At 42.3% G+C, this 19,142-nt stretch overlaps 2 protein-coding genes across 2 annotated transcripts in view; both read right to left on the bottom strand.

Moving 5' to 3' along the window:
* Positions 1–895: 895 nt before the first annotated feature.
* On the bottom strand, positions 896–1,906 carry neurod6b (neuronal differentiation 6b). The gene has a single exon (XM_061084968.1). It carries the CDS (start codon positions 1,904–1,906, stop codon positions 896–898), a length of 1,011 nt encoding a protein of 336 aa, XP_060940951.1.
* Positions 1,907–16,964: 15,058 nt separating this feature from the next.
* pde1cb (phosphodiesterase 1C, calmodulin-dependent b) overlaps positions 16,965–19,142 on the bottom strand; it is a 75,929-nt gene continuing 73,751 nt past the window's right edge. Inside the window, exons 17-19 of the mRNA XM_061084334.1 lie at positions 18,833–19,066; positions 18,204–18,266; positions 16,965–18,015 (exon numbers count right to left, since the gene is read on the bottom strand). Coding sequence (XP_060940317.1) covers positions 17,990–18,015; positions 18,204–18,266; positions 18,833–19,066 — 323 coding nt within the window. The 3' untranslated portion in view covers positions 16,965–17,989. The remainder of the gene's footprint in view (positions 18,016–18,203; positions 18,267–18,832; positions 19,067–19,142) is intronic.

The raw sequence follows: 19,142 nt of genomic DNA, 5'->3' as shown, positions 1-19,142 counted from the left end.
ACTCCAAATACAAATGCATTTAATATTTTTTACCTCCCCCCCCCCCCCCCCCCACACCTCATAACTTCAATTCATCACATGACATCATCCAGGTCTCCTGAACACATGCACGTCTCCTTTTCTCCCCGTAATTAATGTCGTGTAATTGTCATCGTTTTAATTAGATATTAGATGATGAGAAACGCCTTGAGGAAATAGACATAAATCATTTTTTTTATAAGCAAAGATTGCATTTAGCTGCCTTGCATAGCTCAATTGACCTTTATTGCTAACAGAGTGAGTCTCTGAAGTCCAATCATGTCTCAGCAAACTTCAGCGGTGAAGTGAAACCTCTGGATTCTTCCTCCCCGGTGGATTTATTTACTGTTCTCTTTATTTGATTTGACTTTAAATAGTTATTTAATTTAAAATCAGTTAAAACGTGTCAATATCTGCAGGTCTGCCATTAACAAACAATTATAAATATGTTGATTCACTGTGGCTGTAAACCTGCTTCTTCAACAAATGATTCTCCATTCGAGATGTTGTAGATTTGATCGTTTAAATGTGGCACTTTCACATTTAATCTTCTTTAATTTTCAAACGAATCAGAGGAACTTCCCTCGCATCCAGATCGTTTTACTTCTTTTGCTTCGAATTCCTGTGTGTGTCTTTCCTCTGCCTCGTACCGACACACATTAAGTTGAACAAATGGAATCATCACAATCTAAATTGCTGGATTTTTACCAAGTTTAAAAAAAATACAAGACTGAACATTAAAAATGAAAATGACTCGTTAAAATGGGCATTTTTTTCGCAGTGCACCAGGAGTCCAGTTCGTTCCACTCTCGACATCTGCGCGGGGGGGGAGGAAATTGCATCGCTTCTGAAACTTGCACTTTGTCCAGCTGATTGATTAATTGTGGAAAGAGCCATTGACTTCCCCTTGTGCTTGGAAGGACTGGCTGCGGACGTGCAGGTCGTAGGGGAACCGGGCCTCTGGGGACACGCGGTACATGGAGTTGTGCGCAAGAGCAGCCGTGCGTCCTGGCGCGCCGCAGTAGCGCACTCCGTAGTGGCCTCCTTTGCTGTAGTCTGGCGGCTCCTCGTTCTTCATTGAGAAAATCCCGTTAAAGTTCATCGGGGGGCTCAGCTGGCCGTCGAACCGGGGGCTCCCGCTCTCCGGGGACGGGTTCTCGTAGTAGTGCTCGTACGCGCCGCTGTAGCTGTAGTGCCGGAACGTCTTGGCACCGCTGTCCAAGCTGCCGCCGCTGTGGCCCGGGGGGGTGCTCACGACGTCTGTGCCCGGGTACGGGTACATGGCGTCGTAGGGCGACCTGCTGGAGAACATGACCTCTCCGTTGTGGTCCGTGAGGAAGTTCCTCGCGTTCAGCTGCAAACAGCCGGCCACCAAGTTGGTCGTAGGCTGAGATAATCCTTTGCACAAAGTCTGTACGAAGGCGAGCAGGTCCGGTCTCTTGCCGGCGCTCAGAGTCTCTGACAGGGCCCAGATGTAGTTCTTTGCCAGTCTCAGGGTCTCGATCTTGGACAGTTTCTGAGTTTTGGAGTAGCACGGCACAACTTTACGCAGGCTCTCCAGCGCGTCGTTCAGGCCGTGCATCCTGCTGCGCTCCCGGGCGTTGGCTTCATGGCGCCGGTGCTTGACCCTTTCCCCTGGCTCCTTGCCGGCCTTCTTTTTCCGGGGGCCTCGCTTTTTAGGGAGCCCGTCCTCGTCCCCGTCGTCCTCCCTCTCGTCGTCCTCCCGGTCGGAGAGGTCGTCCTCGGCCTCCCTCATGGCGGAGTTGGACCTGTCCAGGCTGTGCTGGCGCTCCTGCTCCAGGCGCTCAGGTAAACTGTCTCTGGGATAACTGGCCCCGAACCGCGGCTCGCACATCATGAGAGGTTCCTCGAGTGGCAGTGTCAACATATTCCTGCAGAGATCAGAGCAGAAAAAAACAAAAACTATAAACACAAAGCACTTGTCTTCTGAAGGTTGTCAGTGAATTACACGGTGAGAGGAAACCAACCAAGGCCAATGTCACAGAGTAAAGACGCTCAACTTCACTGCCTCTGCACTTTCCTTACAATTCTGTGATGCCACCATTTAGGTTCGTTTTCAACCAAAGTGCAGAAAATAAAACCATTCTGCAAAACATTTGAAGGGTGTATTAAAAAAATACACACATGCATTGAAACAATATGATGCAAATGGCTCTCACCTCTGGTCAGCGTGCTCCCTGCATGGTCCCGAGTATCTCCTGTGAATCTGCGCTGCAGCTTCTTCTCATGCAAACCACAAATTAGAGGAAAAAGCTTAAACATAAGCACCCAACCCCTCTCTCTCTCTCTCTCTCTCTCTCTCTCTCTCTCTCTCTCTCTCTCTCTCTCTCTCTCTGACTCTCTCTCTCTCTCTCTCTCTCTCTCTCTCTCTCTCTCTCTCTCTCTCTCTCTCTCTCTCTCTCTCTCTCTCCCTCTCTCCCCCTCTCCCCCTCTCTCTCTCTCTTTGAGGAATGACACTCATGCCAGCAGCGGGTACCCGTGCCATCTGCCGCTGACGTCTTGTGGCAGCCGAGACCACGTGTTCAGCGTCCCGCGGGACCTCCATTCCGCTACCGATCATCTGGCAGCTCCGGTAATGGGCACCGGGAGGCCCGCGTTTACCGTCAGAAACACAGACCGGAGAGGGATAACAACGAGTATCCAGCCTCTTCTCTCCCCGCATGTGAGAACAGATGAATTCATGTCTTTTTATCTGGGTAAAAAATGGAGGAATGCATGGGCAGGAGGAGAGCTGCTTCTTCCAGGCACCTCTCAACAGGTGAATGAGACGGAGTGAAGTGGAGAAGAAGATGATACATAAGCAAATAAATAAGATTGTAAAAAGAAATACAGTGAAGCTCAAAACATTTGGATAAATAATCTGATGGGACATTTAAAATCTAATGGAAAACAATCAGAAATGAGAAGGTTTTACGTTTAAAAGAACAAAAGAGGTGATTTCTGTTGTGTTGCATATTTACTAGATGGTTATAAGATATGTCTTCATAATTTTAACCCTGACATATCTCATGCACATATGTGAAGGCTGCACATGTGAAATTCACACCGAGAGACCTCCCCTGATTAAATTACATTAAATTAAACCAATTATAAATGGGGAGCTGCAAATAAGGGGAATAAAAAGCCATGTCAGGACTATAGAGGATTTCAATCAGGAAGAAATGCAGTTCTCTGCAGAGTGTTAACCCTCATGTTCTGTTTCAGGTCCTGCACATGGGCACACTTTCTACAAGCTCAACATCAGAGGTGACGTCACTATAATGTTATTTTTTTTTGGGCAATCAAACGCAATATGTATTTTCATGCACATCCCTTACAGTCATTTACATTTTCATCATCTTCCACAAAAAATGACTTGATCAGCAAAAGTCCGTTAAAGAGATTGGCAAACATTCAACTGACAAATGTATCTATAGCAGCCTCAGTGATGATTATCTTAACTAAACTCTTATCTTAATAAAATCCAGCATCTTTCCCTGAACCGTAATCCCGAAACACTTTCCTATGAGTTGACCTGAAGGGAAGTTATACAAGATATTTACTGTTTATTTTACAGCAACATGTTTGGTCTAATGAAAAAAAGAGGAAACAATAGCTATAGCAAAGACAAAAGTTGACTTTTCAGTCATTACTTTTGCACATGTAACTATAAGGTCTCAGTTGGAATCTCAATTAAATACACGTGCGAACTGACTGTTTGGCATATTATGTAAACTAAGGCAACTAATGATTATTTTCATTATCGAGTAATCCGCAGACCATTTTCCATGTTGATCATTTGGTCTCCAAAATGTCAGAAAAATTTAAAAAGTCTGTCACAGTTTCCTTGTTGACAGCATTAGAAACAGTCCACAACTCAATCTCAACGAGTTTACAATGAAATAACAAACAGAGAAAAAACAGTGAATCGTTGAAATCTGACATTGTCCTCAGTTAAGTCACATAGTACAATAGGCCAAAAGAAATTCCACCAGGCGTTTTGCATGCAGAGGATGGGCAGACCAGAGGGGCGTGTGCACAGTGTTGGTACCTCAGGACCGTAGATATTAAGTACACCCCGTGGAAAAGGCCCAGTGGCACGCTGCCAAATCCACACAGGGGCACAGCTGGCACTCGATATGGGTATATGCCCTCCTCAGTTATGTGGAACGCACACACAAGTGCACACACACAGACGTGCGCCTGTGAATGACCTTGTTGCAAGGAGAATCAATTAAAGCGACTTATCATTCTGTATTGGACATTACAAGACATCGATCAGCAGTGTGTGTGTGTGTGTGTGTGTGGGTGTGTGTATGTGTGTGTGGGTGTGCAGAGGGTTTCAGCACCTTCATTACACCTAAGAGTGTCAATGACCATGTGAAGGTAAAGTAGCAGGTGACACAGAGACAATGACAGCGTGCACACAGTGGTGTGAGTGTGTGTGCACTTAGTGTAGTGTGTGTCTGTGTGTGTGTGTGTGTCTGTGTGGACAAACACTTACTGTACATGAACACCCCAAAATAACAAAAAGAAAAACAGTCCTTTCATTACAGCCCCCCCCACCACCAAAGAAAATGCCTCAGCTGGTCTGCTGATGGTTCTGGTCGAGCACCCACAAACACACACACACACACACACACACACACACACACACACACACACACACACACACACACACACACACACACACACACACACACTCACACACACACACACACACACACTCACACACACACACACACACACACACACACACACACACACACACACACACACACACACACACACTTGCATCTGATGAGTCAAACTCCCCATCTCAGACTAATCAGTTGACTGCACTAATTGCAAATGCAAATATGCAAATTTATATTAATTAATTACTCCACTAATTAGTTCTCTTGTCTTTTCAGGTAATAAATCATGGTGTGGTTGAGAGAGAAAGAGAGGAAGGGCGAGAGAGGGAGAGAGAGAGAGAGGTGCCAGTGATCTTTTGTCTGCTGGAGATCGTTGTTTCAGGTCTGAATCGGATGCTCCCATGTTTCCGGGACTCATTCTTATCTCGGTCTCCTCCTTCGAGATGCCTTTAACTTTTCTTGTTTTTGTTTTTGTTTTTTTTCATCTCCACAACAATTCCAGGCTAGTTAATTATTTCAGATGATATTTTATGTTGCCTACTCGAAGGGTGGAAGCCTTGTAATTTGAGAGGTTAGAACAAATCGCAGGGGTTGGTAAATCAGGCATCTCGCTGACTTCTTGCCTGTCAGCTCCTTTAATTATCACATTATCAGCTTTTATAGACACGAAGCGTGGTGTGGAGCTGCAAATGAAGGCGCCGCCGATCGCACGCTGAGCTGCAAACGTTTCTCAATTGATGTCAGCATTTAAAGGGAGTCTGTGTCTGGATGAGGAGCGTGAGGTGAGGTGGTGGAGGGGACGCTGACGTTGTGGTAGAATGTGACACGAGTCGGTCCCCAAACCCAATTCACCACTTATCTTTGGGGCTCAGGTTCCTCTGTTAAAACCCTGCGAAGAAACAGAAGACTCCAAAAATAAACTTGAAGGCGAAGAATGTTTTTTTTTTAATCCTGACACTGACTCTGTAATGAGGACCGAACTGTTAATTTCCACTTTCTCAACAATCTAACGACTCTCCCTATTTATTTTGCATTGCTTTACACGGAGGCGTACGAACAAATAACCGAACACCTAAACACAAATCCTAAATGAGGAAGTGTTTAGGCGGGTTCCAAATACGACTGCGAGCATTTCAGTTTGAGTACTTGTTGATGGCTAATGCCCTGATGAATACCTCAGTTGCGGCTGTTAAACAATGTCAGATCCTTGCTCTCACACCATAAACCTGCTGTTTGCAGATTTATCGTCTTGTTTATGACGAAACGTTCCCAGATCTCTGGCAATTTGCTCTTTCGCGACACCTCCAGTGAATTCGCTCGCTCTCCCGCCCAAAACCAGGCTTCAGTCTTTCTCTTTTCTTCGTCATTCATCCGAGTGTCTTTCATTTTAAAAACCTAGAGATCTGGAAGAATGAAAGCACTCGTCTCACCCATAAATACAAAACACACAAAATTACCAACCCTGTATTTCTTAACTTATCTTCATGTACTGCAAATTTTTAATAGCAATATATTATGTGTAAAAGCTGAGTACTGCAGATGTCACATAAGTAAAAGTATATAAGAATGAATGTACTTAAATACCCCAAAGTAAACAAAGTACTCATAATACATAAAATGGCCCATGTGAGTGTTAAACTCTGAATATATGTCACAGTATAATATTCAATTATTATTACACATATAACAACATATAAGCATCTTTCTCTACATGGAATTTGTATTGAATTTTACCCACTTTTATAGTTTGTTGTGCTTAAACAGGAAGAGCAACACTGATCTAGATCCTTTTTCTGGTCAGAATCATTTAGTAAAACAGAACAATCTCATCCATGTTGTCCACGTCCAGACTGCTGCTTCAAATTAAACCTGGATTCAAACATGTTGTGAAACCCTCTTCGTCTCAATCCGGTGTCGGTTGGTGAGACGTGAGGACGCTTCCGACGGCCTTCGCCCACAGACGGCTCACTGCAGCTCGGCGGCGAGAGGAGCTGAGCATTGTGGGACTGATTACCAGAGGCCAGGTCCTGGACTAGTGTCCTCCAGCTGTGATGTTCTACCCAATTAGAAACTCCATATGCTGCCCCACTCAGCTGCTGAGTGGCCACACCTCCCACCCACACAGGTGGAGCAGCATGTGTGTGTGTGTGTGTGTGTGTTGTTGCCTTTGTTGCCTGTCAACACAAACCAGCCACTGAGAAGTAAAAGCAAAGTTTCTCTTGTGCCGGTTCGTGCAAATGTTTTTAAAGCGTTCACCGATATTCAACACCTCGAATTTAATTGCATGAGGAGGTCCACGACTGCAGTGCTCTCCTAATCCCAACCCAGCTCCTCACACACACACACACACACACACAGAGTCACCGCTCCTGTGATAAGAAACACACAGGTATTTAGGTGGGTGGCGCAGAAATGCTAATAGTATTAAAATATGGGGGTATGAATAATGGATATGTTTTTGAAAATGTATAATGTAAAGATGTTAGAGCTGTTTTTCAGACAGAGATGGGATGCAGACGTGAGACGTTGCTGGAGGCAGCCGCTCCTCTTTCAAAGCACAATCTGTTCGCGCACGTTCAAAGTGGCTGTGACAATCTGTTCGACTCGAAAGTGATAAGATAAATAAAAATGTGTCAGATATCATATTTAAGTAAGAGCCACGTCTTCAGTTTTATCTGCTTGGAGTGTATGGTATGTATGATCAACTCTGACAGCACTAACCTGCAGTAACTACACAGGACATGTCAATAAACTCACAATATTCACATTCCAAAATTTTTTGGAAGCAGCCGGAGTGAGCGGTAAAAAAAAGTAATGAGGTAGTTGTAGTTTAAAAGTGTTTTTTTTGGTCATGCATGCGATTTTTTCACCACAACTTTCACCACATTTTTTCACGGCAGCTCAGGACCCCCCCCCCTCGAACATGAAGCTGAGATGATTGACGGTGCCGCAACGTCGTTTTTTTCTCTCACCTAATCGACACTCTGGGTGTTGGTAAGACTCCTTTTCTCCTCTTTTCCTCATCAGCTGTCCTCAACTTCCTGTTGTCCTGCTGTGTTTCAAACCACTTCCAAGTCAAATCCAAAGCGTTTTTATCAGTGTGAACCAGAAATGCTGCTGAAGTTTGGTTCGTGTCAGGAAATAACAGCGGGAGAGACAAATATGAGAGGTGAGTGTTGGTCACACACACACACACGTTTGTACTTCTATCTTAGTGAAGACGCTCATTGCCGTTAACCATCCAAATTGCCTAAACCTATATCTAAACCTAAAACCTAAAGTAAACCTAAACCTAAACCTAAACTTAAACCTAAATCTAAACCTAAACCTAAACCTAAACCTAAACCTAAACCTAAACCTAAACCCTAACCTAAACCTAAACCTAATTCTAACCCTATCCTAAACCTAACCCTAACTCCAATCCCAACCCTAACGCTAAACTAAACCAAACCTAAATCTAAATCTAAATCTAAATCTAAATCTAAATCTAAATCTAAATCTAAATCTAAATCTAAATCCAAATCTAAATCTAAATCTAAATCTTAACCTAATCCTAAACCCTAACCTAAACCTAAACCCAATTCTAACCCTATCCTAAACCTTACCCTTACCCTTACCCTTACCCTTACCCTTACCCTTACCCTAACTCCAATTCCAACCCTAACCCTAACCCTAACTCCAATTCCAACCCTAACCCTAACCCTAACCCTAACCCTAACCCTAACCCTAACCCTAACCCTAACCCTAACCTAAACCTGCAAACCAAAAAGCTGCACCATCAACGCTGCTCTCTCTCTCCTCTTGCTTCCCGTTAAATCCCATTAAAAATGTGAACAGCTACTTCAGGAAAATGTTGAACTAAATTTAAAAGGAAAATACAACAAACATGTCAGAGGCAAACGGGCGTGTCACTGTGAAAACATGGGCCTGATACCTGTTATCTAAAGAAAGGAATCAGTTCCTCTTTTCTTCAGGAAAAATTTGACTGAAATCGAAGCTTTAAGAAGTTTAGCGGTTGAAACAGTTGAACGTTTCTGACGTTAACTGAAAATGAAAGAGGAAATTAACTGAATTGATAAGAAGTAAATCTCGTGCTGGTCGTTCAGCACAACTCCAGCATCTTCTTCTCCCCTCTAGGAAACGCCACTGTTAACGTTGGAAATATCTCACCATGACACCACGCCATCTGTGTTTAACCAGTTTTAGCGAGAACAAGCAACATGTCGTCGTAGTGTTTAATTGGTTTGTGGTTGTTTTAAAGTGAAGATGGATGAACGGCACCTCAGAATAGAGTCAACACCACAAAGGAAACGAGAACTGATGAATAAAGCTCTCAAGTTGGACGAGTGGGTAAAAGTTATTTTCCTGCCAATTTCTGTCATTCGGGTGCATTTCTGATGTAAAATGTTGCTGATGCATTGAAGCATCTATATTTAATCTAACAACTTATATAATCATCAGTTTTTCTGCAGAACTGGTTTCCACTTTTGAACAATATTTTGATTCTAGTACGTATTCCGCGAAATATGCAAAACAACTGGTAGCTCTGGCTGTAAAAAATATTTTTTCTTAATTAAATTCAACAAAAAATCTGTACAAGAGGTAAAAATTCTCAGCTTCTTCACAATCTCTTTATTCGAAATGAACTCCAACACAATTTGTTTGTCAGAATATTTTAATATTAATCGATACTTGAGTAGAGATTTCCATTTCCACAGCAGATCTGTGTGTGGACCCATCAGGGAGCTTGACGCCCTGCGCGACTTGCATCATCTGCTGAGTGTCACAGAGCCGCTGCCATGATGCGGGTCTGCCCTGCCCCTCGTGCCCCCCCGAGGCGGTTACAGTTGGCAGCCTCGACTCCTCACCTGACAGGCTTCCAGGAAGTGAGCCACTTGGCTGCCAGCAGAAAAAGCTTCCTCCTGTTCGGGGGTCAGCCCCGAGTCAAGATGAGGGAAGCTTGGCTCTTTAAGAGTTGGGCCGATTCCCGGACACACGAGCAGCTTGTGCCACAGGGGCCTTTGATTCTGGGCTCTCCATCAGTCACTTCTAAATAGAGCTCTGTGCTCTTTCCAGTATAGACGGGGGTTTCATTTTTATTAAACAGCTTGATATGTAATGTCTACTTTACACGCTGCATGATGTGCACGTGTGTAGTTAAGTGGCATTAAGTGGCAGAACATGCTGTCACTTCTGGTTAACTTAGAGGATGGATTCCCAGAAGGTAAGTCACACGACGATGTCAGAGCGTCAGACTGTATTTTGATCTTTGCTTCAGATCTCAAAAATATTAATCATTAGTGAACCACAGATTCACTGTTTGATTTAATCATCCAAACAAACAGTAAAAGATTCCCCCTTGTTCCAAAATGTTAAATGAGAGATTTTACAGCTTTTTCTCTTGTGTGACAACAAACTGAATATCTTTGGGTTTGTGAGTGTTGACTTTAAGAAATTGTTATCAACATAGCAGACTATTATTTGACATTTCACACAACAAACTATTGATTGAGAATCGTATACATCATACTTTATTTGCTTTGCTGCCTTCATGGAGTCTGCACTCCGTCTGCATGTTAACAGGAAAATCATTTATATATATACATATATATATAAATATAATATACATTTAAATATGTGATGCCGACTGTTTCCTCCCACAGGTGTGGATGTTTTCCTTTTGATGAGGGAAAAGCAAACTCATTAGCAGGTCCAGGAAGCGTCAGAGCAGCAGTTCCCGCCAGTGGCCATGTGATTAAATTACACAGAGTGAGTCTCAGGGAGCCAGGTAATGAAGGGACAGGGCAGCGGATGCCATCACTGCCACCTCCTCGCGTCCTCCTCCTCCTCGTCGTCCTCCTCCTCCGCCTCCTCCTCCTCTTCCTCATCAAGTAGCACTGGAGCTCAGCCCAAGCCTGGGACAGGAGGTGGGGTGGAGCACAAATACCAACACACACTGCACAGACAAACTGCATATGCACATGTTGTTTTTCTTATGCTCCAAATGCATGTGTTAATGTACAAACTCATAACCAGGAGAAGAGTCGCACAAAGTAAGAGATGAATTTTTTGAATCTGTAACTCAGACTCTTTCGTGGCAAAATGATGAAGCCACCACAGGACACACAATATGTGCCGATCCGAGCAGATTCACCTGGAGTTGATACAGCAAAAGAAACTTCATTTCCACGTTTGACTTCCGAGCAGATCCACTATTTACCAGAGTGATGACCAGAAACTAAAGCTCTCTAAATCAACGGTGAGCCAATTAAAAAAAAACACAAAATCTCACTTTGCAGCCGAATCAAATCCCTCAATCGAGCCCAAAAAATAAGCATTAAACGCCCTTTAAAATACTGTTGATGGCTTTTGGTTACAGGCAGTCCCCATTCTCATGCCTGGCAATGGTCTTTTATGGCGAGGGACCTAATACAAGATTTCTGTTCTAGTGCAAACACAGTGGCCATGGGCACCAAGGAACAGCTGCCGTATAATTGAATTAACATTCGCCTTCTGCTCCAGCACTCAGCGCGGTGCTGAGAACTCATACACATCCCTCCACCAGCTCCATCAACCTGCCCCATGAATATGCATGCTACTCCAGATCCAAATGCGTTCTGTGTCTAATGTTTGTGGAGTTGCTTATATGGCGGATAAAGAGCTATACGCTGATGGTCTTGGGAGGGTGACATGGTTTACATGGAGTCCATTGATCACTTTTAGTGGCCCCGGGGCCTCGGAGGCTCAGAGTGATGCTGCTGCAGCTCCGGAGGAAAAATATGAAGTCTAACAGAGACATCTAGTGGATTATATCTGACTGTGTGACTTGTTAGTGATGAATGCATGAGACATTCTGTTGGATACAGCTTTTACTTCATTCTAAAATACAATGCAGAATGTTATTATTATAGAAAATAATGACCTTAGTGCTCTTCAGGGATTCATGATTTCTTTGTAAATGGAAAAACATTTTAAAAAATCAATATTTTGGTCTTAACCAGTCAATCCACCACTTAGTTTGACAATATACTGGTTAAAAGACGTGTGATATGTTTTTGATCTACACAAAATATTTATCTTGGAAGTTTTTGAATTGAATGAGATGTGATTTTGAGATTTTTTTTCATGGATGGACAGCTGAATAAGTCCAGTGGCAAAGAGCTACACAGAGAGACATAGAGGTATAACAAATTATCACAATTCTTTTATCCAACATGTCTTCAGGGGAGACATTTGATGACATCATCTGTGGGAACTGTTTCTCAATTCAATTTTAAGGTCTCGACCTTAACATGTTATGATTTAGAGTCTAACATTGAGCTGTTATTTGTCTTTTTATTCATTCATTTCTACCATGGTTGTTGCACTTTGTAACTTTGTAAGTGCTATACAAATAGTTATCTTCTTCTATTGAGGGACTTGTGTCTGTCCTCGTTCTGTTAGATCTCAGTGCAGCATTCGACACAATTGACCATCAAATTTTATTAGAGAGACTAAAACAGTTAATTAACATTAAAGGAACGGCCTTAAACTGGTTTAAATCTTATTTTGCTGATCGCTCCCAATTCGTTCAAATCAATGATGAGTCATCGGTGCGCACCAAAGTTAACCATGGTGTCCCACAGGGGTCTGTGCTCGGCCCAATTTTATTCTCATTATATATGCTTCCACTAGGAAACATTATCAGGACACACTCGGTAAATTTCCACTGCTATGCGGATGACACCCAGTTATATTTGTCAATAAAACCTGATCAAAGTAATCAATTAACTAAACTTCGAGCATGTCTCAAGGACATAAAAACCTGGATGACCCGCAATTTTCTCTTATTAAACTCAGATAAAACAGAGGTTATAATACTCGGCCATAAACACCTTAGAGATACATTATCTAATGATATAGCTGCGCTAGACGACATTGCCCTTGCTTCCAATGAAACAGTCAGGAACTTGGGAGTGATCTTCGATCCTGATTTGTCCTTTAATAGTCACTTAAAAGTAATTTCTAGGACCGCGTTTTTCCACTTGCGTAATATCTCAAAAATCAGACATTTCCTTTCGCAAAAAGATGCAGAAAAACTAGTCCACGCCTTTGTTACATCGAGACTGGACTACTGTAATTCACTATTATCAGGCTCCAGCAGCAAGTCGTTAAAGACTCTGCAGCTGGTCCAAAATGCCGCAGCACGTGTCCTGACGAGAACTAAGAAAAGAGAGCAAATTTCTCCAGTATTAGCATCCCTACACTGGCTTCCTGTTAAATCTAGAATAGAATTTAAAATTCTCCTCCTCACCTTCAAGGCCCTTAATGATATGGCACCTCTTTACCTTAAAGAGATGTTAGTTCCATATCAACCTACTAGAGCACTCCGATCCCAGAACTCAGGTTTACTTGTTGTCCCTAAAGTCTCTAAAAGTAGAGTAGGAGCCAGAGCTTTTAGCCATCAAGCCCCACTCCTGTGGAATAATCTCTCACTTTCAGTTAGGGAAGCAGACACGCTCTGTTCGTTTAAAAGTAGACTCAAAACCTTCCTTTTTGATAAAGCTTATAGTTAGAGCTAATTAGTGCGATGTTCCAAAATTGATTAAATGGCAAAAACCCCTGATGATGCTAAGACGCACAGGGAATTTATGACACAAGACACACGGAGCTTCTCTTTCCTGCTTCTCCTTCCTTTTCTCCATATTTATCACATCAAGATAATTCTTATCTCATCAGTACATGTTACTAACTTGACCCCTTTCCTGGAGTTTCTGTGCCTTAGCGCCCGCGGATGCAGGGCCACAGCTGTGGCCGCACCATGGATTATGATTGTGGATCGCGCGTCAGAGGTCGCAATGGTGGATCCAGTTCGGTGGATTCTGTATCGGGCCAGCTGATCGTCGTTGTAATGGAGGATCCTTTGTCGCGTTGGCATCGGATGATGAGGGACCACGACCGAGGCGGCAGCTGATAATGGATTCTAACTGGCGGCGGTGGACAATGACTGTAGATTATAGTGGATCCCATCCTGATGCTGGATCGTGGTCTTGCTGGCTGCTGGCCAGAGACTGTGATTGCAGCGGGACTGCCTGACACATAGTATTGAAAAATGTTTACCCTCATGGATGCTGCTAAAAATCCTGATGATGTTTTCTTAAACACGTGACATCTATTGCACTTCTGTCCGTCCTGAGAGAGGGATCCCTCACATGTGGCTCTCTCTGAGGTTTCTACATATTTTTACCTGTGAAAAAGGTTTTTAGTAGTTTTTCCTTACTCTTGCTGAGGGTTAAGGACAGAGGATGTCACACAATGTTAAAGCCCTATGAGACGAATTGTTATTTGTGAATGTGGGCTATACAAATAAAACTTGATTGATTGATTGATTGAAAAATGTGATGTTACTGTGATCCTTTGTGGAAAATTAATATTATGCTCTATCTTGAATTTCTCAGTATTATCTTTACAGATACTTACACATCAGAGGCATTTTTTATAGAAGTCTTACCTACACCAAGATTATTCATGAAGACCTTGTAGTTGCTGAGATCCACATGTTGGAGCAGGGTTCTGAGAGAAGCCCATGAAGATGTTTGTCATTTCTGACATTTTGTTGACTACAAATTGAGTTTGTGTTAAAATGTTTAGTCTATGTACACTGGTTATTTTCTTCTGCTTTATAATACCAGAAGAAGACATTATCCAACTATTATCACACACTGAGCAGTTCTCCCCATGACAAATACATGGATCTTTATGTGAAGCTGCTGAAGTTCCCTCAATGTGAGCTGGTGAGCTGTGTTGCTGTAGAAATGACGACAGGAAGACATGATCTGAGCCCTTTGAGTCCAGATTTATTGATACGACTGTGCATTCACAGAGCATGGTGGCACACGCGGCCGCCTGGCCGGCATAGGACAGTGACACACACATGCATGCACATACATGCACACACACACCCACTCACTCGGATTCACTGTGTCTTATGGAGAATAGAAGGTAAACCTGAGGTGGCTCACTACCGTCCACCTCAGGTTTTATATTTGTATGTTCCTCCACTCTGCTGGTCAGTGGACACGTTTGTAATTTTGACAAAATGTGAGAACTTGATGTTTAAAAACTGATCTGATATGTCTTTTTTTCCAATTTTGTTGGTTGTGAGAATTGTTTACCCAGCTTCATGCAGTCCACTGCATCACTCACACACACCCACACACACTCACACTCATCGATAGAGCAGGTCACAGTGAGGAGATCAGAAATGCACATTGAGTAATTTTTAAGCAGTTCCACACACACTCAGTAAGTCTCTTACACTCGCTCTCACACACACTCCCTCCCTCACTCTCTCACACACACACACACACACACTCGTTCTTTCTTACACACACTCACTCGCTCTCACACACACACTCGTTTTCCCACACACACACACTCACTCTCTCACACACACACACACTCACTCGCTCTCTCTCACTCACACACTCGTTCTCTCTCACACACACACACAGGCTTTACATCCATCTAACCTCAGTGAGTAGAACAGTTTGAGATCAGAGATTAATTCAGACTAAACAAGGAAACAAAGCAAGAAACAAACAACAAAGAATGTGTTCCATAGTAACCATTACAAAACACCACGTTTAGAAGTCATAAATACAGCTATGTCTCTGATTACGGTCAGTATAAACTGCTGCTAAATATTCATACAGTTGGCCGTCACAGCAGCAAGTGAAAGCAAACTACAAGACTGTCCACGTGTTGGTCCCTTGGTACAGAAAACGCTGCTTTACCAAGCGTCACACAGGCTACTGTGAGGATGCACTAAGTTTTGTTTTTGTTCTATTACGATAAATTGAATTTTCTATGATAGTTACTCAGTTGGGACCTTTGACCCACTATGAATGTTTCTGAGTTCGGAGCTGGTGGAGCCAAAGACATCGAACAGATACACAGAGGAGAGACAAAATGAAAAAGAGAAAGAAGTTACATGTTGAGGACTTTTTCACATTTGCGTCCTTTGAGTCCAAAAGGAGAAAAACAGTCCAGTAGAACAAAAACAAACAAATAACACAACGAGCACAAAACGGCGGACAATCTGATTTTTCCTAAATGAAAAAGCAAAAGAAATATAACATAAAATATACCATTATAAATACTATACTTCTGCAACATCAAAGCGTGACTTTACAAACAGATTTTCCAACAGTGTCTAAAATAAAATTGTTTACACAGCACTCCTTTAGTGTGTAGTAATGAAAGAAGATATTAACTAGATTATTGGACTGTACCTGGATCAGCGCGGATTCCAACGACATCACTAAAAGTTTGTTTTCCTACAGTTGTGGAACGGAAAGCACATGTAGAGGCACACATTCAGCCAGCTGGCTTGCTAACCACCGACTGTATATTTTAGGTAGAAAGTAGCATTGCATGACAAACTGCTTTATCCCAGCACGGTACTAGTGTGCCTGTTATAATATAAAAATGGGGAGTGTGTATTAAAACAAAGAGGTTAAAAAATAATTTGTTGGTTCCTATAGTTTTATACAAAGTTTCAGGTGTTAAATTGTCTACCCTTTTTGAACCCGATACATATTATACATATTAGAATGTGTAGCAGTAGACACGTGTACTGTATACTTTAAAATAATATGCCAGGAACGTGGTCCTGGCAATATTCGTTTAGGGAATTTCAAAATAAAAGTACACAATTTTAGGGAAAACACACCTATAAATTTTGCAAATACTGCCGCGATTTGCTTCTTCCACTTCCGTATTAGGTTTATAATATAAGCCGAAGCAGCGCTGCGGGGGTTCAATATGTTACATATGCACAGTAAGCAATATTTGCATCTTCTATACACAACATTACAAGCCTTTAAAAACCTGGCAAACAACCAAGAAGCAGATACAGTTTGTACTCAGCGTCACGAGAAGCCTGATGGGTCGAGCTGGCTAAGAGGTGCACGAGCACACTGTAAACACACGTCCATTCAACATTACACCAACGATAGAATGTGGAGCTGCCGTGACTTAACTGTGCCACTAAACGAAAACGAGAAACATGTCTGAGATTTTTTACTCTAATTCAGCGGCGACGCTGATGTGTTGCTACAGCTTCAATACACGCAAGAAGGCATCGAGAACAAGAAGTGTTTCGACGAAGAGATGACACACACGCACACACACACACACACACACACACACACAGTGAGGATATAACACACATCTAGTGCAGGATTCATGAAAGACAAATGCAGAACAAATGTATCAACAACAAAAAGGTAAACAAAAAGATTTTAAATATTAAAAAATATTGTCAATGCATTTTAATGTGTGATATGTCTGAAATGCAAAGGGTTGCATTCGAATATTTTCCACTACAATATCTTATATTACATCCAAAAACAATCTTGATTTTTGGATTGTGGAATCATAGGATTTCTACTCATTCACAGATTCATACATGTACAAACATATTTACAGTGCAGACGACAAGGACACAAAAAAACAAACGGAACCTGACTGCATGGAACACAAACACACATCGTCTGAGGAAAGCACTGAGAAAGTAAACGTGTGAAGAGGAAAAATGAGACACAACTGGTGGTGAAAAGGTTTTTGTGGTAGTCTCTCGATCGGGTGAGACTCCCAGCAGGAATTCCTATAAAGCACAATATTTCTATATAGAGTAGGTTTGTTAATGTGACCCCTTTGTACTAAACACAAACCCAGACAGTTTACATTCTGTGTGGCAGCTGTAAAAGTCCCTTTTCATGTGCATTTATCCTGCATTTTCCACAATAAAAAGCACTTCTGTTTTAATTTGAAAGGACGAAAAACAAATGACTGTAACATACTTTGTTTCTAAATAAACCAGCTTTTACTGTGGGATGCTAAAATCCAACAAATGAGTGCACAGAGGAAGAAATAAAATAAAAGTGGGACTTGTACGATGGCTACATGTCTGTGGATGTGTTGGGTAAAAGATTGGCAAACTAAAAAACATTTTCAGTGTCAGTCTTTTAAAAAGGCTCCTCTCAACCCCCCCATCACCTTAAGATCATTAAATCTTCTGTATTGTCTTCATCAATAAGCAGAGAGGGAGGAATCATGCACATGGGCGGAGCCTCAAACTCTGCATACAAGAGCGTTGGAGTGTAAACACAGGAAAAGTAAAAACTACTCATCATTAGGACACAAAAATGGAAGTGAAGGTGTGAGTTTCTTGACGCCCTGAAGAGGGCGACACAGTCCAACTGATGGCCTTCCCTCTGAAGTGAGTCTGGGTGAGCTCCCCCAGTCGAGTTAGAAGAACAGGTTCAGGGTCCGGTGATGATGTTGATTATCTACAGCTCGACTAGTCCATCGCTACCTGCGCTGTGAGACAAATATTATATTAAGAGACATAAAGAAGTGGCTGACGTATAGAAATCTACATATTTCCTATGATTAATATGATTACTTCAATATTTTCAACATATAAGGGATGGAAACTTTGGTTTTCACTTTTTAAGTCCAATAAAAAACGTCAATGGTCATGAGCTGCAGAAAAAGACTCACCATCGACACTTTTGTTTTTATTTTCTTCATCCTCTGTAGATTCAGCTCCTTCAGACAACTCTCCTGAAAAAGATATTTTCAAACACTTCTCATTCACAAAATTAATTAAATTGATAAAAAAATCTTTTCAACAGAAAAGAAAACTGTCTATTGTGATAATAGGAACATACTAATAAAGTTTTAATTTAGGAATCACCAAATAATTGCTGGTTGCAGCTTCTAGGATTCTGAGGATTTGAAGAATACAATTACATATCTTATGATTTTAAACTGTTGAAAGGACAAAACAAGACATTTCCACTTTTCATCTTTGGCTTTACAAAATTTAAATAACAGACAAAATGATTAATTGATGAGTGAAAAATCATTATTAATGGAAACAGTCATGATTTTCAACTCTTCTTGCTACTTTGTAAACACATGACAGTTACACCTGATGTAGAATCTCTGAATTATCTGTGATTGAATGAAAGAAACTAGGTTCAAGAAAAGGGAGATAACACAACTATCCACTGTTGTGCTTACAAAAGGGTTTGAGACAGAGTGGTGAGATGTGGATGAACATTCACCACAGATTTACATCAGGTCTCTTAGTGTGGCTATGGGAGGACACAGTTAAAGGAATGTACCGTTGTGCAGAGACGGACTCTTGTGTGTGGCGCCCTCGGCCTGATCGCCCTCCTCTGTTTCCCCCGTGTTCCCGTCCGGCGATGTGCTGACCTCTGCCGACCCGGCCGCCTCCCCCTCCAATTGGTCCTCCTTTGGTTCAGGCTGTTCTGGTTCCGTTTGTCCCTCCTGGGGCTCCATAGTGTCCTCCTGCTGAGCTCTCTCCTCCGCCTCCTTTTTAGCCCTCTCCTCCGCCTCTGAGGTCACAAAGAGTGTGATGGCAGGTTAGCGTGCATCTTTGTGTGGTCTCACCCCCTCGGACCAGTGGAACTA

This window comes from Limanda limanda, chromosome 13 (assembly GCF_963576545.1).
Source record: "Limanda limanda chromosome 13, fLimLim1.1, whole genome shotgun sequence".
NCBI lineage: Eukaryota > Metazoa > Chordata > Actinopteri > Pleuronectiformes > Pleuronectidae > Limanda > Limanda limanda.
Note: the sequence above shows the minus strand (reverse complement) of the source record. Positions and strands in the feature narration are given on the sequence as shown.